The sequence below is a fragment of the Ranitomeya variabilis genome, chromosome 3, assembly GCF_051348905.1.
Source record: "Ranitomeya variabilis isolate aRanVar5 chromosome 3, aRanVar5.hap1, whole genome shotgun sequence".
Taxonomy (NCBI): domain Eukaryota; kingdom Metazoa; phylum Chordata; class Amphibia; order Anura; family Dendrobatidae; genus Ranitomeya; species Ranitomeya variabilis.
The window spans coordinates 160,494,408-160,518,002 of record NC_135234.1 but is presented as its reverse complement, the minus strand read 5'-3'; the positions used below and the strand labels follow the sequence as shown (position 1 = coordinate 160,518,002).

The window sequence follows — 23,595 nt, the reverse complement described above, 5'->3', positions numbered from 1 at the left end:
ATTTATAGTGCAATTGATGGGTCAATTAATGCCACTTTTCCTGGTGTCTGCCCCTAATTTTAGCTGTTTTGGCAGCTTTTTTGAGTCCCTGAAGGTGTTGCTTATGCATTTGGTTTTCCTTCCCATTAAAGTCAATGTGGTTCGAGTATGTTCGTCGAACACGTTCTGCCAACATGTTCGGCAAACATCGGGACGTTCACTGATCCGAACCGAACTAATTTTAAAAGGTTATGTGTTACATCATGATTTATACAAAGACGCAAGACATTATTCACACCATACAATACACATAATGCGATTGGTGTCTTAAGAAATGGGAACACGACAGCACAGTCCATCATCCTTAAATAGAAAGCTTCCAGCCAAATGAACGCTTCATAGGCAGCTATCTCAAGAGCGTGGCCATGTTTTTCCACATTGATTTCAGATGATTGCAGGTGTGCGATTTTTAATGACTCACAATAACTATTAATATACTAAAAATAAAGCTACTCCTTATTTACACTGCATGTAGACACACACTGATTAAACATTACTTGGTTGGTGTCTAGCAGACAGTGCATAATCGTGTAAATTGTCCAATCTCAGGAGACAAATCATTCTGCTCTAGTAGCCACTTCTGATCACATTTTTACTGGATCATTGGTAGTAGTGTGATACTGAATATCAAACTAATTAAAAAGCTTTTAACGTAAATTTACTTGAAACTCAGGTTACAGCAAAATCCATCCCAAACTGTTCCAAAGACGTTAAATATTACACAAGGTGAACCTGACTGTGCACACATAGGCCGGCAGTGAGGTGACCCTTTGATCAATTGGGAAATCACTGTAGGTTTTATAAAAACATCAATGGCCTGTACACATCCACAGTTCATACAGCCTTGTATTAGACCACAGGTAACATGCTATACCACCTGAGGACCTTACTCAGTGCTGCCTGGGGACAAAGCAACAGACTCCTTGTTCGTAATTTACAGTAAGTTACGATGACATTTTTGTGATTGTAATGGACCTTCTTTTTTCCAATATTTCATTCAATCTACATAATAATGTAATTAAAAATATAAAGTATCGGCAGCACTGCAAAGATAAAAGCTCAGAACGGTGTGAGCCTTTTTTCACCCACAACACTACGTTCTGTGCTTGAGAAAAGCTTCATTGTGCATTCTAGGTGAACAAAGATCCATACAGTTTTCACCTTTTATCCTTGGATTGCTGCCTCTAATTTTTCACTTTGTACACGGTTTCATCTGGCTAATAAACTTAGAAAACGTTTTGCACCCATTTCTCTGGATTATATGGCTGCTCTTTTGGTTTTCTGTATTAACCCCTGTACGCCCCAAGGCTGTTTGCCCCTTCATGACCAAGCCAAATTTTACAATTCTTACCAGTGTCAAAGGTAATAACTGTGGAACACTTCAACGGATCCCACTGATTCTGATATTGTACTTCATGATAGTGGTAAAATTTCTTCGATATGACTTGTGTTTATTTGTGGCAAAAAAAGGACATTTGGTGAAGATTTGTAAAATTTAGCAATTTTCAAACTTTTAATTTGTATGCCATTACATTAGAGAGCTATGTCACACAAAATAATTAATAAAAAACATTTTCCACATGTCTACTTTACATAAGCACAATTTTTGAAACCTTTTTTTTTGTTAGGAAGTTATAAGGGTTAAAAGTGATTTATCATTTCTTCAACAGAATTTACAAAACTGTTTTTTTAGGGACCACATTACTTTTGAAGTGATTTTCAGGGGTCTATATGATAGAAAATACCCCAAACTGACACCATCCTAAAAACTACACCCCTCAAGGTGCTCAAAACCACATTTAAGAAGTTTATTAACCCTTCAGTTGCTTCACAGTAGTTTTTTGAATGTGGAAGGAAAAATGAGCATTTAACTTTTCTTCACAAAAAGGAAAAAATGGACCCCAAAATTTGTTGTACAATTTCTCATGAGCATGCTGATACCCCATTTGTGGAAGAAACAACTGTTTGGGCACATGGCAGGGCTCGGAAGGGAAGGAGCGCAATTTGACTTTTAGAATGCAAAATTTGCTGTAATAATTAGCGGATGCCATGCCGCGTTTTGAGAGCCCCTGATGTGCCTAAACAGTGAAACCCCCCACAAGTGACACCATTTTGGAAAGTAGATAGCTCAGGGAACTTATCTAGATGTGTAGTGAGCACATTCAACCCCCAAATGCTTTTCAGAAGTTTATAACATTGAGTCGTGAAAATAAAAAAATCACATTTTTCCCACAAAAGAGTTTTTTAGCCAATATTTTGCATTTTCATAAGGGTAAAAGGAGAAATTGCACCATACAATATGTTGTCCTTTTTATCCTGTGTACGGCAATACTCCATATTTGGTGAAAAACTTCTGTTTGGCTGCACAGCTCAGAAAGGAAGGACCGACATTTTGGAACACAGACTTTGATGGAATTGTGTGCAGTTGACATGTTGTGTTTGGAGAGCCCCAGGTGTGCCTAAACAGTGTAAAATCCCAAGAAATGACCACATTTTCAAAACTAGACTTCTCAAGGAATGTATCTAGATGTGTAGTGAGCACCTTGAACCCCCAGGTGGTTCACAGAATTTTACAACGTTACTCTGTGAAAATGAAATAATTTTTTTTCCCACGAAACTGTTGTTTTAGACCCAATTTTTTCACTTTCACAAGGATAGCAGGAGAAAATGGACCCCAAAATGTGTTGTGCAATTTCTCCTGAGTATCCCATACCTGGTCAAAAACTACTTTTGAGGTACAGTGCAAAGTTCAGAAGGGAAGAAATTCCATATTGGAGTTCAGATTTTGCTGAGATAGTTTGAGGGTGCCATGTCACATAGGCAGAGCTCCTGAGGTGCCAGAACAGAAGAGTCCCCCCATACATGACCTCATTTTACAAACTACACTCCCCAATGAATTCATCTAGGGTGCAGTGATCATCTGTTCCTCACACATTTTTATACTATTGAGTGATAAAGAAAGAATAGTTACATTTTTACCACTAAAATGTTGTTTATCACCAAGTTTTAATTTTTCTAAGGGCTAATAACTCTCCCTCTCCAATCTGTCCTGAATGCTGCTGCCAGGATCATATTCCTCACCAACCGTTACACCGATGCCTCTACCTTGTGCCAGTCATTACACTGGCTACCCATCCACTCCAGAATCCAGTACAAAACTACTACCCTCATCCACAAAGCATTCCATGGCTCAGCACCACCCTACATCTCCTCTCTGGTCTCAGTCTACCACCCTACCCGTGCCCTCCGCTCCGCTAATGACCTCAGGTTAGCATCCTCAATAATCAGAACCTCCCACTCCCGTCTCCAAGACTTTACACGTGCTGCGCCGATTCTTTGGAATGCACTACCTAGGTTAATACGATTAATCCCCAATCCCCACAGTTTTAAGCGTGCCCTAAAATCTCATTTGTTCAGACTGGCCTACCGCCTCAACGCATTAACCTAACTATCCCTGTGTGGCCTATTAAAAAATAAAAATAAAAAAAAAAACATAATCAGGTTCCTCGCATCATGTTCTCATACACTTTATGCTGACGAAGCCGACGCGAAACGCGTGTTGGGGCACCGGTGTGGATCCTTCCTGATGCCAGCATATGGGTAAGAACCTGGGGTGGGATTGATTGTGGATGGAATGATTTAGCAGCTTGTGTACAGGGCTTAGTAATCTTCCCATACGGTTGCACTATATCCCCGGTTCTATACCTATTTACTTTGGCATTATGCAGTTTATGTTTGTATATGGCATCAGCTGGGTTCCACATCGGGTTTTGGTCTGTGCTACCTGGTTTTCTCTGTCTGAACCAACTAAATTTAGTATGTGAACTACACTACATGTTTTTTATTGTTGTTAATTCAGTAATTAATAAATTTGCATTTGTATACTGATGGACTTGTACTCCATTGTTTTTCTTTGTATGGATCTACTTTATGCAGTTAATAGCACTCTGTGTCTGTACTGCTACATACTTAAGCAGTTAACTGGTTCATGCAGCTTTACATGAACACCCGAGCCTTACACTATGGCTGGTCCAAATAACTAAAGCAATTGTTACCATCCACCTCTCGTGTCTCCCCTTTTCCTCATAGTTTGTAAGCTTGCGAGCAGGGCCCTCATTCCTCCTGGTATCTGTTTTGAACTGTGATTTCTGTTATGCTGTAATGTCTATTGTCTGTACAAGTCCCCTCTATAAGTTGTAAAGCGCTGCGGAATATGTTGGCGCTATATAAATAAAAATTATTATTATTATTATTATAATTATTAATAGGAAAAAATGGACGTTTGTTGTAAAAATTTCACCGAAGTGCGCCTACATGTAAACGGTAAACACTTTTCAGTCACAGTACAAGGGATAGGAGGGAAGGAGCGCCATATTATAGTGCAGATTTTACTGTTATGGTTTCCGGGTGGCATGACACACTGGGAGAGCCCCTGAGGTGCCAAAATAGCAGAACTCCTCTGAATTAACCGCATTTTGCAAAATACACCTCTTGGTGAATTAATCTATGAGTTCAGTGATCATATCGACACCACAGTTGTGTCACATAATTTTATACCATTGTGCTGTGAAGAAAAAATAATTACATTTCAACCACACAAAAAAATTTAGCCCCAGATTTTACATTTTCACACTGAGAAATTGGTAAAAACGGCATCAAAATTTGTCCCACAATTTCTTCTGAATGTAGAAATACCACATATGTGGCTGTACAGTACTGCTTAGCCATACAGAGAGACTCGGGAGTGACAGAACGATATTTGCCTCTTGGCGCGCAGATTTTTCTTGAATAGTTTACGGACTCCATATACATAATGCAGGCCCCATATAGTATAATACACCCCATATAGTATAATGCACACCCCGTATAGTATACTGCAGCCCCCATATAATTTAATGGAGCTCCTGTATAGTATAATACACACTCCATATAGTATAATAAAGCCCACATATGTATAATGCTGCCCCATGTGGTATAATGCAGCCCCTTATATCATAATGCAGTTCCATATGGTATAATGCAGCCCCCATATAGTATAATGTAGCCCCCATACAGTATAATGTAGCCCCCATACAGTATAATACACACCCTAAAGTCCTTCAGTATAATGGCCACCATGTACTCACTGATTTGCCTCTCTGTTTTGGTTCAGAGACCAGATGCTGTTGTGGTCTCTGCGTCTCCTCAGCAGCTCCACTGCCTACACATTTGTTTTTTCCTTTTTAGCAAGCGTTTAGGTTCTGTGTTAATCCATCCTGGTCTCTTTAAATGCTTTCAATTCTTCCTTCTGTCACGCCGCAGCTAAGCAGGTAGATGCATGCTCCACTAGATGGCAGTAGAGTGGAGGGAACACTGCAACACTTGCCAGAGCAGACCTGCAGTGCTGCGAGGCCACCACCAGGTGGCAACAGGGTAGTCAAACAAGCCGCATCAAAACCAGGAGAGTAACGTAGTACAAAGGGAAAAATCAACTCAGAGTCAGAGACGCGACAGAGCGTCAATACCAGATGGAAGAAGTACCAGGAGCAAAAGACAGAGTCAGGTCAGAGATAAAGTCAAGTACCAGAGAGTCCAAACACGAAGGGAAAACACTGAGTCGGAACAGGGGAAAGGGGAATGAGCAGACACAGGCACAGTTAGGAATCGCAGCAGGACAAATCAGGATATAACCAGTCAGCTACTCATGCCATAGGCAGAAGTTATAACTGACACCGCCTGCAGGATGCAGCAGAGATAAATAGCAAACCTGAGACCAGACTGAGGCTGAGAAAAGTTAACCCCTGACACGATCAGACCAGGAAAAGGGAAGACAGGACTCAAAACTCGGTCTGGATCATGTCACCTTCTTTTTGGGATTGTTACTGATTACTGAGCATGATAGCTTCTTAAAGTAAACCTGTCAGCAGGATTGTGCACAGTAACCTACACACACTGTAAGGTCGGTGCTGTTATGCTGATTAAAATGATACCTTGGGTGATGAAATCCGTCTTGTGGTTGTTGTTTAATCTTTATTTGCAGCTTTCAGTTAATGAGATTTTCGTGCTAGAGGGTGGCCTGAGGGGGGGGGGGGGGTCTTCATGTAGTGCTTTGCTTAGCCATTCATACGGATGGCTTATGACAGGTCACTGATCTCTCAGTGATCTGCCCCTTATTTTCCATACTGCATTGAATATTGTGTGGAAAACAAAATGAATATTTATCATGCAGGCGCTGGTGGCCCTGCATGATACAATGGCTAATATGCAAATATTCATTTATGATTTAGCCATATAGTATTGTGTGGAGAAAAAGAAATTACCTTGCTGCAATGCAGGTGCCGGCGTGATGAATGTTAATTTTTTCCACACAATATTCTATGTAGTATGTAAATTAAGGTGCAGGTCAGTGAGGGATCAGTGACCTGTCAGCAGTCTTCAGTATGAATAGCTAATCAGATCACCACATAAAGACCCCCCCACAGGCCGCCAGGAGCACGCGCATATCATTAACTCAAAACTGAAAATAAAGATTAAATAACCAGAAGACGGATTTCATCAACCAAGGTATCATTTTAATCAGTGTAACGGCGCCGAGCGGACACTGTCTGTAGTTTACTGAGTACAATCCTGCTGACAGGTTCGCTTTAAAGAAAAACTAACTTACCGTATATACTCGAGTATAAGCCGACCCGAGTATAAGCCGACCCCCCTAATTTTGCCACAAAAAACTGGGAAAACTTATTGACTCGAGTATAAGCCTAGGGTGGAAAATGCAGCAGCTACTGGTGAATTTCAAAAATAAAAATAGATGCTCCATACCGTTCATTATATCCCCATAGCTGTGCCATATAGTGCTCTGCACCGTTCATTATTGCCCTGTAGCTGTACCATAGAAAGCTGTGCCATATAGTGCTCTGCACCGTTCATTATTGCCCCATAGCTGTGCCATATAGTGCTCTGCACCGTTCATTATTGCCCCATAGCTGTGCCATATAGTGCTCTGCACCGTTCCTTATTGCCCCATAGCTGTGCCATATAGTTCTCTGCACCGTTCATTATTGCCCCATAGCTGTGCCATATAGTGCTCTGCACCGTTCATTATTGCCCCATAGATGTACCATAGAAAGCTGTGCCATTGCTGCTGCTGCTGCTGCAATAAAAGAAAAATGACATACTCACCTCTCTTGCTTGCAGCTCCTCAGCGTCCCGTCCCGGCGTCTCTCTGCACTGACTGATCAGGCACAGGGCGGCGCGCACACTATATGCGTCATCGCGCCCTCTGACCTGCACAGTCAGTGCGGAGAGACGCCGGGAAGATGGAGCGGCGCCCGGCGTGTGGAACGCGGACAGGTGAATATGTAATACTTACCTGCTCCCGGCTCCTTCCCCCAGACAGCTGGTCTTCGGTGCCGCAGCCTCTTCTTCTATCAGCGGTCATCGTTACCGCTCATTAGAGAAATGAATATGCGGCTCCACCCCTATGGGAGTGGAGTCCATATTAATTTCTCTAATGAGCGGTCCCACGTGACCGCTGAACAGGGGAAGAGCTGCGGCACCCAGAGACCGTGGGACTGCAGGGACAGCGCCAGGAGACCCGGAAGCAGGTAAGTATGCCTCAGCGCCCTCTCCCCCTCACCCGCCGACCCTGCCGCCGACCGTGACTCGAGTATAAGCCGAGAGGGGCACTTTCAGCCCAAAAATTTGGGCTGAAAATCTCGGCTTATACTCGAGTATATACGGTATTTCATGCAATAAAATGCAATTTAATTATTTAAAAATTGTACAATGTGATTTTCTGATTGTATTTTTAGATTCTGTCTCCTACAGTTGAAGTGTACCTATGATAAAAATTACAGACCTCTCCATACTTTGCAGGTGGGAAAACTTGCAAAATTGGCAGTGTATCAAATACTTATTGTCCCCACTCTATATATATGTGTATATACAGTGTATATATAGTGACGTGTTGAAAGTATTTACCCCCTTGTATTTTTACCTATTTTGTTACATGACAACCGGTGTTTAAATATTTTTGTTATCTGATTTGTGTGTGATGCATCAGCACTAAATTATGTAAGTTCATGAAATGAGAAATGAGAAAAATGTAGGCATAAATTAAATTTATGGGATCAAATAACTAACAATTGGCACGTACATATGTATTCACCCATTTTGCAATGTAGCCCTGAAAAATTTCTGGTGCAAGCAATTATCTTCATAAGTCACATGCTTAGTGAAAGGAAGCTCACCTGTGTGCAACCTAAGTGTCACATGGTCTGTCAATATACACATCTTTTCTGAAAGGTCACAGAGGCTGCCACAGCATTAAGCGAGAGGCACCACTAACCAAACAACACCATGAAGAGCATGGAAATCTCCAAAAAAGTCAGGGACAAAGTTGTTGACAAGTACAAGTCTGGGTTATAAAAAAAATCAAAATATCTGATGATGCCCAAAAGCACTATCAAATTCCTTATGATCAAATTGAAAGAAAATGGTACTACAACAAACCTGCCAAGAGAGGGCCGCTCATCAAATTCTTAGCCCGGGTAAGGGGGGCATTTATCAGGAAGGCAGTGCAGAGACCAAAGGTAACCCTGAAGATGCAGCAGAGTACCCAAGCTGAGACCAGAGAATCTGTCCATATGATCACAATAAGCCGTAAACTCCATAGAGTTGGTCAGGGTCGGCGTTAAGGGCAGGCACACCAGGCAGCTTCCTAGGGCCCCCTCTCCTCCAGGGGCCCCTAGCCAGTGGTATGCCACTAATAGCGGCATACCATGCAGCCGCTATGGGGCCCATGAGTAAGAGGGGCCCAACACAGCTCCCCCATAGTGCATTCAACTTATCGGCATAATAGATGCAGATACAGTTGGAAGCAGTGATGGAGGAGAGAAGGTCAGATGACGCTCCCTATGCCATCACTCCCCCTCTGCTTGTGACACAGTGTGTGCCAGCAGTGGAGCTGATGAGATGCTCAGCAGAAGCCAGAGCAGTAGAGGAACAAGGAGGAGAGGTAAGTATTGTGCGCGTATATATGCATTATAGTGTGTATGCATTATAGTGTGTTGGGGGCTGCACTATTCTGTGTTTGTGGGGGCTGCACTATACTGTGTTTGTGGTGGCTACATTATACTCTGTGTGGGGGGCTGCACTATACTGTGTCTGTGTGTGGGCTGCATTATACTGTGTGTGTGGGCTGCATTGTACTGTGTTTGGGGGGACTGCAGTATACTGTGTGTGGGTGAGCTGCACTATACTGTGTGGAGGCTTCATTATACTTGTGCAGTGAGGCAACACTATACTATGTGTGTGGGGGGCTGCATTATACTGTGTGTGGGGGACTGCATTATACTGTGTGTGTGGGGCTGCATTATATGGTGTGGGGGCTGCACTATACTGTGTGTGGGGAGCTGCATTATACAGTGTGTGGTGAGGCTGCACTATACTGTGTGTGGGAGGCTGAATTATACTGTGTGTGGGTGAGGACTGCATTATACTGTGTGTGGCGGAGGATGCATTATACTGTGTGTGGGGGGGAGTTGCTGCAGTATACTGTGTGTGGGGAGGCTGCATTATACTGTGTGTGTGGGGCTGAACTATACTGTGTGTGTTTGTGAGGAGAGCTGAGTTATACTGTGTGGGGGGGCTGCCTTATACTGTGTGTATGGAGCTGCATTATAGTCTGATGAGCCAGCATTACACTGTGAGGGGGATGCATTATACTCTATCAAGGACCATGGTCAGTCCAGTATACTATATGTACTATATGTGACCTGCATTATACTGTACTGAGGACTTGCTGTACCCATCATTCTTCCAAAGCTGGAGTAAAGAGGCTGGGAAACAATTGTTGAACTAATATTGTCGATCACACTCGTTTAACAGCCTGAACTCAACGCATGTAAATACAAAATAAATGTTTCTGTGTGATGGTGCAATATGTGAGCATTTGGGGCCCCACTTTAAACTTTTGCCCAGGTCCCCACTTTGTCTAAAACTGGCCCTGGAGGTGGCCTTAATGGAAGAGTGAACAGAAAAAAGCCTTTACTTACACACAAAAATTGTAAGGCTTTGAGTTTGCCAAAAGTCATGTGGGGGACTCCCCATATGCATGGAGGAAGGTAATGTGGTCAGATGAGAACAAAATTTAACTTTTTGTCCACCAAGATAAATGCTATGTCTGGCTCCAAACCAACACAGCTCATCACCCCATGAACACCAAAGTTTCCACCAATAGCGGGCAGTTAAGGAACTGTCATTACAAAACAAACGGAATCATTGTCTATGCCTGGTGAAAGAAAACATGCTATAATGCCTACATCTTGTATTGTCATCCAACTTGCCATCCCTAACCTTACATGGGCAGCACGGTGGCTCAGTAGTTAGCACTGTTGCTTTGCAGCATTAGGGTCCTGGGTTCAAATCCCACCAAGGACAACATCTGCAAGGAGTTTGTATGTTCTCCACGTGTTTCCTTCCACACTCCAAAGACATACTGATAGGGAATTTAGATTGTGAGCCCCAATGGACCCAGTGATGATAATGTCAGTAAAGTTAGAGTATGATATAAGCAAAGCTTAATAAATAAAAATTACTTATTCTCTGTTTTCACCATTTATATTTAGATATAACAGTTGCCACTTTACCTTATCCAGTAATTTTGATTAGCTTATCCTTCAAATTTTCCTTCAATATTTCTGCAATGGAGGTTCCAATTCAGATGTAAAAAGAATGCTACACTCAATTATTTTTATTTTGTTGCAGTTTATTTTATTTTCAGGCACACAGCTTGTCCACGTGTATTTTGGGAATACTGCATCTTGTTTATGTTCCCTTTTGTAATTATTATTATTTTATTTAACGGCCTTCAGCTCGATCTTGTGTAAACCTAGATAGGTCCACCAGGGTCTTATCTGCCATTATCTTGATAGTATCAAGCTATTGGATTGCTGGTCTTCCTCTTTGCATTGTTCCTTCTATTGTTCCGACACCGTTTTTTTTTTAAATATCGTTGCCAGAATAGTAGACCCAATGTTCGTATTACTGGAAATGTCCAGATTTAGTCCATCTTCATTCCCTAATTCCGAGTAAGTCGTGTCCTGTTCAGTCCAGTTTGGCTTTGATCTTCCCTTTTGACCAAGCAATTTCAACACCAAAAAGTACTCATGGCTTTGATCCTGGCACGTCATGAGCATTGATCATACTCAGGTAGATCATTGGCTTTTTCCCAGTAGCTTGTTGAGTGCCTTCTATCCTAGGGGATGTATCTTCCACTACTATGTTGAATTCCATTAGTTCTACTAGCCATCAAGTTTTCGTAGCATAATACAGAAATAAAATGCCAGGCCTTTCTTCCATGCAGCAATGTGGTGCCCGTGAAGGAGCCACACTAATTCAGCATAGTATGTTGTCAATACAAATGCTCCCGATGCTGGCTCTGGGCAGTGTTCTTAGTCTGGCACTTATGTTGAAAACTGCCCGTAGTGCCCATGTAATGCAAACCGAATACTTATATAAATCCATTTAATACAACTCTTCATGTAAACTTTCATAAAAAGAATATTAAACAGAAGATTCAGTAACCTAAATATTATGTGAAAGTTGTCCTAGCCCGCCGATATAATAACTCTTCCCTGCCATGTGACGTTGGGAATGAAAGGGTTTGGACTGTTTTAATTTCTTCACCTTTTATTATACAATCATTATTACTCAGCTTTCCCCATACTATAGATAACACGTGGACTTTCAGCTTAGTCAAGCATTGATGTGTATGGGAGCTAGTTAAGGTATAAGTAATTGCTTTATTTAATATAATGTTCATAATGAATAATATTTCATATGACTATGAAGATGAATACCTTCTTGTTTTTCATAAACTTAATTCCTCCAAGTCAAACTTAAATAATATAATTTGTCATGTGCCATGTAAGTGAACACAATGTCACTGTGTCAGCAATGTGCAATCCTGCTTTATCTTCATCTTGAGACTATAGTAACAGTAGAAAATCCAGGCTCCTTGCCAAACACTCTAGCTCAGAGCACGCCGGGTTTTAATAGTCATTCAATTTCTAAAGGCTTAAAAAGGACCTTTAACCAAATTTTCACTGTTGGACTGGACATACAATGCAATAACAGCTGCAGAGTGAAATACAATTTTTTCTTTGTTTTATAATTTCACCTTTCCGTTGCAGAGATATTAGCAAACAAAGTATTTAATACCTAATAAGTTAACTTTTGTTAAGTCCAAGTCGGTGTTATCAGATCCAGGTATTTTTTTCTTATTTCTGTACAATGTTGCCTAATCATAAGCAGGCAGCAACTCTAAGGCATCCGTCACACTAGCAGTATTTGGTCAGTATTTTACATCAGTATTTGTAAGCCAAAACCAGGAGTGGAACAAATAGAGGAAAAGTATAATAGAAATATATGCACCACTTCTGCATTTATCGCCCACTGCTGGTTTTGGCTTACAAATACTGATGTAAAATACTGACCAAATACTGCTAGTGTGACGGCAGCCTAAAGGTAGCGTTACACTAAACGACTTACCAACGATCACGACCAGCAATACGACCTGGCCGTGATCGTTGGTAAGTCGTTGTGTGGTCGCTGGGGAGCTGTCATACAGACAGCTCTCTCCAGCGACGAACGATCAGGGGAACGACTTCGGCATCGTTGAAACTGTCTTCAACGATGCCGAAGTCCCCCTGCAGCACCCGGGTAACCAGGGTAAACATTGGGTTACTAAGTACAGGGCCGCGCTTAGTAACCCGATATTTACCCTGGTTACCATTGTAAAAGTAAAAAAAAAAAACACTACATACATTCTGATGTCTGTCACGTCCCCCGCCGGCGTCCACAGGGTTAAAACTGCTTTCGGCAAGAGCACTGCTAATATGCACGTGCTGCTGCCGAGAGCTTCCCTGCACTGAATGTGTCAGCGTCGGCCGTAACAGCGGTGACGTCACCGCTGTGCTCTGCTTTACAGCCGGCGCTGACACAGTCAGTGCAGGGAAGCTCTCGGCAGCAGCGCGTGCATATTAGCAGTGCTCTTGCCGAAAGCAGTTTTAACCCTGTGGACGCCGGCGGGGGACGTGACAGACATCAGAATGTGAGTATGTAGTGTTTTGGGTTTTTTTTACTTTTACAATGGTAACCAGGGTAAATATCGGGTTACTAAGCGCGGCCCTGCGCTTAGTATAGTAACCCGATATTTACCCTGGTTACAAGTGAACACATCGCTGGATCGGCGTCACACACGCCGATCCAGCGATGACAGCGGGTGATCAGTGACCAAAAAAAGGTCCTGTCATTCCCATCGACCAACGATCTCCCAGCAGGGGTCTGATCGTTGGTCACTGTCACACATAACGAGATCGTTAGCGGGATCGTTGCTACGTCACCAAAAGCGTGATGTTGCAACGATATCGTTATGTGTGACTCAGCCTTAAGGGAAAAAGAACACACCCCCAACATAACTCAGGGCAGGTTTCTCAGTGTGTGCGATGTATGACAGACAGCCTGATCTCTTAGTCTAACCTCGTTCGTGATTAGAAATCATGGATGATCAAAGCCATTCAGATAAGCTCTTTGTTGGGGGAGGAGCAGTATAGCTGAGTTTAGCTGTTTCAAATTAGAAACTTTTCTATCAGTTCTCCTGTGCTGTGCTGCCTCTCTCCCAAACTGCCTGTTCAAAGATGTGTCAATAATCGCACTAATGTCTATTCTGCTAAAGCAACTTGTAACCACTCTGAAGTGAGATCAAAGAAGAGTATCATTACATGTCACATAGGAGTAGCCCAGAACAGACTTCTCTTGTGTGAGACATACTGACAGCCTGCTCTCAATGCAGAGCGATTACAATTTGCTTGAGCACAGCAGACATAAGTGTCATTAAATCTCTAAAGAAAACTTTTCTAAGTTATTTTTGTTTTTTTGCTGTATTGCTGCCTGTTTATGATTCGTCAGCATACAGGAGGAAGAAGTACACACCCCCAGTAAAAACTACCATATATACTCATGTATAAGCCGAGATTTTCAGCACATTTTTTTGTGCTGAAAATGCCCCTGTCGGCTTATACACGAGTCACAGTCCCAGAAAGCCGGCAGGGGAGGGGGAGCAGCGGCAGGAGCCAGCAGCTGTGACATCATACTCACCCTCCTTGCGCGGTCCTGCACGTCCCTGCATCTCTGTTGTGCAGCATCGGCAGCTCTCCTCTCCTCTGCTCAGCAGTCACATGGTACCGCTCATTAAGGTAATGAATATGTACGCGTCTCCACTCCCATAGGTGTGGAGCTCATATTCATTACCTTAATGAGCGGTACCACGTGACCGCTGAGCAGAGGAAAGGGGAGCTGCCGGCGCTGGACAACGGAGATGCAAGGACGTGCACGACAGGGTGAGGAGGACAGGAAGGACGCTGAGCCATGCATAGAAGGGGGAGGACGGGGAAGACGTTGAGCCATGCATACAACTATGAGACTGGGGGGAGCCACACATAGCAGGACAGGGATGAGGGGACAATGCATACCCGGCTTATACTCGAGTCAATAAGCTTACCCAGTTTTCCATGGCAAAATTAGGTGCCTCGGCTTACACTCGGGTCGGCTTATACTCGAGAATATATGGTATCTAATAACATCCACTGGGACTTAACAAAAGTTTACTCATATGGTGTCAAATGCTTTGATTGTGATTGTCAATATTTCTGTAACAGAGAGGGAAAAAAAAATTCTCTGCAACCACTATTACAATTGTTGTCCAGTTCAACATGAAAAATTTGATGAAAGGTCCTCTTTAATACTCAGTCACACAATTTACAATAGCGCAAGTGCGGACAATGTTATAATTACAGCTACATTATATAATTCAAGTTTGGATAGCTTATATTAGAATAATTCTCTTTATTTAGACCCCTCTGCTTGCTGCCACTGGATGAAAACATTATTGTTTATATCATGAGATTAAAAACTTAATAGACCTCCACAGGTCTGGTGGTTGATTATCTAAATACCGTATATTGAGTTTAGAAATTCCTCTACGACCTAAATGAATTAGCAGCAGAATGAATGTTCCTCGTGGCCTGATATTCCGCTACAGTTAATTTGTGTAGGCAACATTTCTCAGTCTGGAGTCCATGATCTTTGATTTACAATGAGACAGTGGCTTCATTGAATTTATAAAATTAGAATACAAGTTGAAATATATGCATGCACCCATACTGTAAATTATAAAGTGTACACAAGTCAAAGAGGAAAAAAGCCTTAGGGTATGTCTCCATGTTCAGGATTGCATCAGGATTTGGTCAGGATTTTCCATCAGTATTTGTAAGCCAAAACCAGGAGTGGAACAATTAGAGGAAAAGTATAATAGAAGCATATGCTCCACTTCTGCATTTATCACCCACTCCTGGTTTTGGCTTACAAAAACTGATGGAAAATCCTGACCAAATCCTGATGCAATCCTGAACGTGGAGACTTACCCTAAGGACACAGAGAGGGAACCTTCATTTGTCATTTTATAGCTGTTTTTCATTTTTCCAAAAATTAAAATTAATTCTGGCATAAAGAAACTAGATAAAGCTATTCATTGAAAGGAAAATAGCCTGAAGAGAACCTAATACATGTCTGTAGTCAAATCCTTGGTTTTAGGGATTAAGTTTACACTACATTTGTAACTGCATTAGATGTGCATACACATATAACAGCTGGATTCATCCACTTTTTTAATGAGCTGGATAGAACTTATGAAAAAATTGGACACTTTGTCATCCATAGCAGACTAGAGAAATATTGTAACATTGTGACTTCTCTCTGTCGGCAACGAGATCTCAATCTTCACTCACATATAACAGAGGAATGCATTGGGGCGTGGAGGTAGGGGAATAAACCACAATAGAGGATACGGAATTACCACACATACAAACCACGCAACAGTCACTGATAACTCCTCTAACTCTCATTCTCATATGAACTCCTCTCCCTCTGTTACCCATGCAGCAAATGCTAGCTCTGACTGGGATTTGTATCAGATTATTAAAGGGAAAGGAGTGGCTAACCAAGCTCAGCTGTGAGCACAGGGATTTCCTACATAGCCTTCTGCCAGAAGGAATAAACACCATTAAAATGAAGGAGAAGTGCTTTATCTCAGCGCCAGAGAAGGAGCAATGAGACGATGCGGTCTTAAGGCTCCTCACTGTTGCGGTAACCCCGTGACAGTCAATTTGCAGTTTCTGAGGTTGGCAACTCTAATGAACTTACCTCTACAGCAGAGATAATTCTTAGTCTTTCATTCTTGGGACAATCCTCATGAGAATCAGTTTCATCACAGCAATTTATCATTTTCATAACTCTGCTTGAGAATGCCTTCAAGGTTCTGTCAGTTTTCCAGTTTAACTAACATTCATGTTTGAAAGAAATGATGGACCATTGTTTCTCTTTACTTATTTACTTGGTTGAGAGGTTCTTGCCATATTCTGGCTAAGAGCAGTTGTGGAATAGGGCTCAGCATTGTTTGGAACGGTGTACCAACACTGCCCCTGCAAAACACTCCTGATGGTCACATACACTTTCTGAAGGCTGGTGATACCACAAATGAACTCTTGGCAAGGCATATCTGTTCAGTGAAAGCCATTTCAGGTGACTACCTGATGAAGCTGTTGAGAGAATGCCAAGAGTGTGTAAACATGGTCTCCGAGTAAAAGAAGGAATTTTGAGGAATCATTTCTCTACTCCCTGTTTCCATATACTGTATGTGTGTATATATTTTGTTTAATAACTGTTACATGACTACATTTCCCCAAAACACGGTGTAACCTCAGCCTTAGCATACACAAATTGACCATGGCATGTTCTTCACTTACAGGTCTTCTCATAGTAATCTACAGTTGAAAGGTTGTGATCTTTTAACACTGAAAAACTTCAATGCTGAAGAAATAAAGCATTTTCTATGGGTATCAGCAGATTTGAAACACAGGATAAAACAAAAAGGAGAGGTGAGAAGTAAATCATGAATGTGCTGTATTAAGCTCTTCTCCCGTGACATATTATGTACATTGTAAAATGAAGTGCTCAGTTTTTGCACTTATTTTATTCCCTTGAATATGCCATTTTTGTGTCCAGAGATATGGGCCTTTTTATTTATTGATAATTATTAGGGTTGTTCACCAAGGGAGCATTGCTCACAGGGTGATAATGCTGAGCAGCCTAAAGACATGTCCCAGAAAATCCAGTGTGCCACCCAGGGGCGTAGCTGTAAGGCTGCCGTCACACTAGCAGTATTTGGTCAGTATTTTACATCAGTATTTGTAAGCCAAAACCAGGAGTGGGTGATAAATACAGAAGTGGTGCATATGTTTCTATTATACTTTTCCTCTAATTGTTCCACTTCTGGTTTTGGCTTACAAATACTGATGTAAAATACTGACCAAATACTGCTAGTGTGACGGCAGCCTAAGAGTTGCAATCACACCCGGGCCAACGTACCAGCAACTTCCATCTATTGTCTAGTGCTAGCTCTTTGTTCATCCCACTATATAACGTACCAGCATGGTTTTTAGAGCAATTGACAGACACGTTAGTAGTGTTTTTACTGATGAGTCTTTTCTGACATCTTTTTGGATGTCTTTTGGATGTCTTTGCCACTGCCATATTTTTTTTTACATTTTTTTAACTTATAATATGCCATATACACCAACAAATTATCCCATAAAGAACAGGGTACAAAATTCACCATAATCCGTGAAAAAGTGGTCCGGTCTTACAGAATTCAGAATTCCCAAGGTAACCAAGAAAGACCAACCTGGTAAATCCTGACATGGTCTTCAGTCATCAATATGTCAATTCGGTACAGATGATCTGTAAGGTGCACAGGGCAGAAGTCTTAGGTGAGGGGCTGCTGTGTTCCCACAACCTGTCACCCCACAAGTAAATAGTGTCCCGCTTCCCTTGTGCTGTGGGTGTACTGTATAACAATTACGTTCCACGATCCCAGATCCAGAAACAACTGCACGTTCAATAGGGAACACCTGGTTATTTTCAAACAGTTTAACTTTACTGAGCAGTCCAAGTTCAATTGTTACAGCACAATATGTTGTCGCAGTTACGGTTCCTTCAGCCTGAGCTATCCCTTTTCTCACTGACATCTCTGACTTCTCGGATACTCCGTCCATCTTTGCAGCTCCCATGAGTCCCGTCCCAACTTCCGTATTTGATTACCCATCCGGCTTTCCCATGTGGAGAGAGATTAAGGTCGGGGTCACACTTGCGAGTGAAATGCAAGAAACTCGTGCGTGTCTCTCGCCTCAAAACCCTGCACTGCTGCCGACACTCGGGACTGGAGCATGCGGCTGCATGTATTTCTATGCAGCTGAATGCTCTGGTCCCGATTGCCAGCGGCAGTGCCGGGTATTGAGGTGACAGACTCGCGCTTGCACTCGCAAGTGTGACCCCGGCCTAAGGCAGGGTTCTGTGCATAATTTGGCCCATATGCACCGGACATTTCAGGGAAGATCCGCTGAAGATTGTTGTGGCTGTTTTTATGCTTTCTAACAGTCCGTAAACATTTGTGTCCTCAGCCCTCTGTCCTTGGACTTCTGCTATCACTTCTATCTAAGCTCATCTCACTCTAATAAGGAAGTTCTCCCGTTTTTATCTAACCTAGCTTCCTCCCTTGGCTGAGCTAGTCCCAACTCTTTAACTGTTCCTAGACCTGCTCCTCAATAGGAATCTGCAGGTGTAAAAGCGCAGGTGGAATACGCAGTGCGGTTTACCTGCAGATTTTGCAATAACAGTGCGGAAAAATCCACACACCAATCTGCAACGTGTGCACATAGCTTAAGATTCAATGGAGTTTCAAGTTTTACTTTGCTCATACAATAAAACCATATTCTAACATTTATTCCTGTACAATTCCTGCAAATGTTGTCTTTAGGGGGAGAGGCGTATGACTGCTCTTGTCACACTCTCAGGGTATGTTTCCACGTGCAGGATTACATCAGGATTTGCTGCGGATTGGACACTGCGTACAGCCGCAGCGGCCAGATGTTACAGCATACTGGAGGGGATTATATGAAATCCCGTCTCCACTATGCGGGCACGGCAGCGTCCGGCGGCCCTGCGTATCCGGACATGCGGCGCGTCTTTATAGACCGCAGCATGTCTATTTATCTTGCGGAGACGCTCCGTCTCAGCAAGATAAATACCACAGTCCTATGTGTAGGATGCGGTGATTCCGTCTGTGTTCAATGAACATAGACGGAATCACCGCGCATATAAAAGGGGGCAGGGCTTTGGGAGGTATCCGCTGCGTCCAATGCGCAGCCATTCTGGCACATGGAAACATACCCTTACAGATCCATCTCAACCTCCCTCTCACAAATGAAAGAATTTTCTCAAGATCTTGGGATTATCATGAGGACTGCAGTCAGGAATTGCTTAAAAAGATGTTTTTTTTAGTTTGGAAATAGATCCAGTTTGAGGGTGTGGTCGTGATAAAACACTATACCACACATTTAAAAATAATGTTTAGGCACACAAAAACACACCAACAGTCTAAAAAAACAAAACAATAAGGCAGTTTGTAGTGTGATTCACATTTTTCTATTGGCTCTGGCATTTTCTTGCTACATTCATCATCTTGCTGCAGTCTTGCCGCAAATAAAATGCTGTAAAACCACAGGATTAAAATAAAAAAAAACATGTGTAAAAAATAAAAAAAATTCTTGGAGAGCAGTCAGGGTTATTAACCCAGAGCATAACTAAGAAGAATGCTTGGCACTCAACTTTGGAAGATTATTTTGTGTTTAATGCAGTCAGAGTCGGTGGGACAGTGGTAAAAGGATCACTTTAAATGAATGCTGTGGAAACTGTGACTAACAGTGTCAGAAGGATGAACACTGCCGACCAGGCCTGTGATAAGAGACAGTGTGTGCGTGTGTCCGGCAGCAACCTGTCATCCACTGTTAAGGTACCTTCACACTGAACAACTTTCCAACGAGAACGACAACGATCCGTGACGTTGCAGCGTCCTGGATAGCGATATCATTGTGTTTGACACACAGCAGCGATCTGGATCCTGCTGTGATATCGTTGGTCGGAGCTAGAAGGCCAGCACCTTATTTCTTCGTTAGGTCGGTGTGTATCGTTGTGTTTGACAGCAAAAGCAACGATGCCAGCAATGTTTTACAATGGTAACCAGGGTAAATATCGGGTTACTAAGCGCAGGGCTGCGCTTAGTAACCCGATATTTACCCTGGTTACCATTGTAAAAGTAAAAAAAAAACAGTACATACTCACCCGTCCCTGTCCTTGTGTGCATGGCTCCCCTGTCCTTGTTCTTGTATGCAAGGCTCCTTACCCTTGTATGTGTAATAGAGTGCAGGGTTGAGTATGTCACCACGGAACAGACAGACCAACTGTTGAGGGGAATTTATTAACAGGAGTAAGATTCTCCTCGCAGGGAGTAAACAGGGGGTTAATCTAGATAAATCAAACAGTAAACAGTTAAGCGGAATCAAAAGGGTTAACGAGTGTTCTTGTAACTTATCAGTCCAGGGAGGTCCTGACTGGAGGGTCCTAATTCCAATGTGGGTACAGTCACCAGCAGCGCTTGAGATCCTGAAGTCTCTTCTTTGTCTCCTGGGAACTGGAGACTCTGGGGTTAAGTCTTTTGCAGTCTTTTTCTTCCAGTGAAGCTGAAAGCAGGAAGTAACTCCGCCTCTCTGCTGCGAGTCTCTGTATATCAGGCTGGCAGGCTTTCTACAGTAGCAATGCTACACACACACTGAGCAGTTTACTTGTCACACTCAGGGGTCCTGGCTTGTCACTGCGGTCACCGGGGCTGCGCGCTCAGGTCACTGTCAGGGGATATGTGGGAAAAGGTTGAAAAGTACCAGGGAGCCGAATACTTTCACACTGTATATTTACAAAATTTGCCTTACACTCTTTTGGCCTTCTTCAAATCGTTGGGTCCTATGAATAAGACTGGGTTCAGATTGCATCTTTGCAACATGTCAGTGGCTGCATCGGGCTTGTATCTGAACCCCTGAATCTTATGCCCACCTCCAAAAGTCAGATGCTGATGTGGTGCCCCAGGGTCCTGGTCGTCACAGTGGTATTGCTTTCCTCTCGGGGAGAGTGATGCTACGTTTGGAGGCAAGGAAGGATAACTGTTTCCAGGTACCACAAACATGCAACACAATTCACACTCCAGGCCACCAGGGGGAGCTTCTGATCCTATTTACTAAGTGATTCTCCATATACATATAACAGGTAGTTTGTAGGGAGAGTTAATTAGTTCCAGACAGTAGTCTGAGGAGGACAGAGGGTCCATGGAGCTGTGCATGCCCACAGAGCTGCAGCTCCCAGAAAGAGACTTTTGAAGGCCGAATTGTTTGCAGAGAGCGTGCAGGAGAGGAAGCACAGGAGAGGATATCAGAAGGGGAACAGCCCCGAGCAGGCTGCCTCCTTCTGAGGTGCAGAGACCAGTAGCCGGAACATCGAGGTTGTAAGGACCTCTATGGCTTACATCAGAGACCGGCAGGACAGCTGAACTCTACGTTACCTGTCTGACCTAACACCCAGGAGGCACGGTGACAACCCTAGAGGCTGGGGCATGCTAGAGTCCCTATAAACCGCCTCAAGTCACCAGTCATACGGGTATGTCCTATCCAATCGGGGGGACAGAGAGAGATAACATCTGTGAGGACCTTATAAGAAGCTTAGCAGTAAGGGACTACACCAGAGGAAAGGCTTTTATTCTCCACCTGGACAAGGGGACTCTGGACTTGCCTCCAAACTGGCCGGACTCTGCCTGCCCTGTGGTCTGGTGCTCTGGACTGTGGATGCTGAAGTCTTCAGCAAAGGTAAAGAGACTGCAACTCTGTGTCCTCGTTCTTCACTGCGCCACTCATCATTCACCATCTATACATCAGGAAGCCCTGGGGATACACTTCACCTGTGGGAAGTTATACCATCTAGCTGCCATAACATCACCCCAGCGGACCCCTTAAAGCAGCGTCGGTCACCCTGACCGAATACCACAGGTGGCGTCACGAACATAAACTTTATCCCTTTAAAGACCTTTCCCTTTTTATACGGACGTCCGAGTGCCACGAACCGGGTCAGCCACCGTGACATCCCCCTGTGAACATCGGACCCGGTACCGAGTACCCCACTGCCCTGACGGGGTGCTCCACTGACGATAAGTAGGTCAGATAGAGCCGCTTCATTAAACTCTATGGCCGTCAGTGGTTTTACCCGAATTCAGTTTTTCAGGGCTTGAAGCCCCAATGGAGTCACTGACGTCTGGCAAAGTGGTAACATAAAAATAACCTTAGTTTGACGTAAACTCCAAATACCAAACATACACAGCAAATAAAATGTGTAATAAACCTTAGTACTGTTCTTTTGCTGTTATCGTTGGATCCTCGATATGATCAGTAATTATAGAGTAAAAAATGCTGCAATTGTAGAAATCAATACACAGCTATACAACTACAGTGATACAATAACAAGTGACATTTCAGAAAATTGAGGTCCCAGTGGTAATTCAGTCAGTACTCTACGTCCTCAACAACCCAAACATTTGTTCTGCCTTTGCATTATGGTAAAAGGAGCATTTCAGAAATAAAGCAATGTAAAATGTTTGAAATATCACCAAGTATCATTTGCAAACATTCTACATATTATTGCATATACCGCAATTCATTTTTCCATCTAGATTTCACACCCAGATATCAGTTTTAAAAATTAACTACAAAATACTGACCAAATCTGCCTGAACCTTGAGAAAGGCTTTCCTGATCTAACATATGCGAGTTTCAATCTTGTCCTTAGCTTGAAAGATCTGGCTAAAGCAAAGGGTACAGCCTCAGAAGAAAGTAGGAAATGTATTTACCTGCACACAAGCTCATGTTTCTAGGTTTTAGCAGAGTTAGGTTTCCTCGTAATCTGGCTATGTGGTTTCTCTGCATATTTTATCTCACAATTGTTTTTTCTTTCTAGTATCTGCCTTTACTGCAGGGTAAATCTCTTGCAATGATATTTGAGAAAAGAAGCACCAGAACTAGGCTTTCCACTGAAACAGGTAATGTCACGTGATCTATTCCAAAAGGATCGCTTTTTATTTAAAGGTTACATGAACATTTGCGTATAATTTTATTGCTCCAAGAGATGTAGAAAATATGTATGTATTGTGATTCTGCAGTCTGTTTGTTTCCTCTTCTAGGTAAGCTGCTTCTTTATCTACTTTCTAAGGATGTGTACGCATGGCGTTCTTGGAGAAGTTTTTTGTCCAATCAAAAGGCTGAAAAATGACATTTGTTTTTAAATCAAATACTTTTTATTGAAGAAAGCAGAAAACATTACATACATAAGCATGCATAAGAGTACAAATGATAATACTGTCCCCATTTTTTAATAAATGTAAATACACCAAACACATCCCTCCCCGCTCCCATAACAAGAAAACCTCAAACCAACCCCCCCACCCCCCGTCACTGAAAAATGACTTTAGTAAAAACTTTTCCAAAGGCTTAAAAAATTCTAAAAACCCTTATCAGTTTCTTGAATTGT

The 23,595-nt window shown here is 42.7% G+C and overlaps 1 protein-coding gene and 1 long non-coding RNA gene across 2 annotated transcripts in view; one reads left to right on the top strand and one right to left on the bottom strand.

The window, feature by feature from the left end:
* Positions 1 to 855: 855 nt before the first annotated feature.
* OTC (ornithine transcarbamylase) overlaps positions 856 to 23,595 on the top strand; it is an 87,552-nt gene continuing 64,812 nt past the window's right edge. Inside the window, exons 1-3 of the mRNA XM_077299471.1 lie at positions 856 to 978; positions 16,886 to 17,015; positions 23,026 to 23,107. Of these exons, the coding sequence (XP_077155586.1) occupies positions 905 to 978; positions 16,886 to 17,015; positions 23,026 to 23,107 (286 nt within the window). The 5' untranslated portion in view covers positions 856 to 904. The remainder of the gene's footprint in view (positions 979 to 16,885; positions 17,016 to 23,025; positions 23,108 to 23,595) is intronic.
* On the bottom strand, positions 16,639 to 22,851 carry LOC143818032 (uncharacterized). Its single transcript, XR_013224274.1, has 3 exons — positions 22,790 to 22,851; positions 17,822 to 17,877; positions 16,639 to 16,676 (listed from the first exon to the last, which is right to left on the bottom strand). It is a non-coding gene; the product is annotated as an uncharacterized LOC143818032 (long non-coding RNA).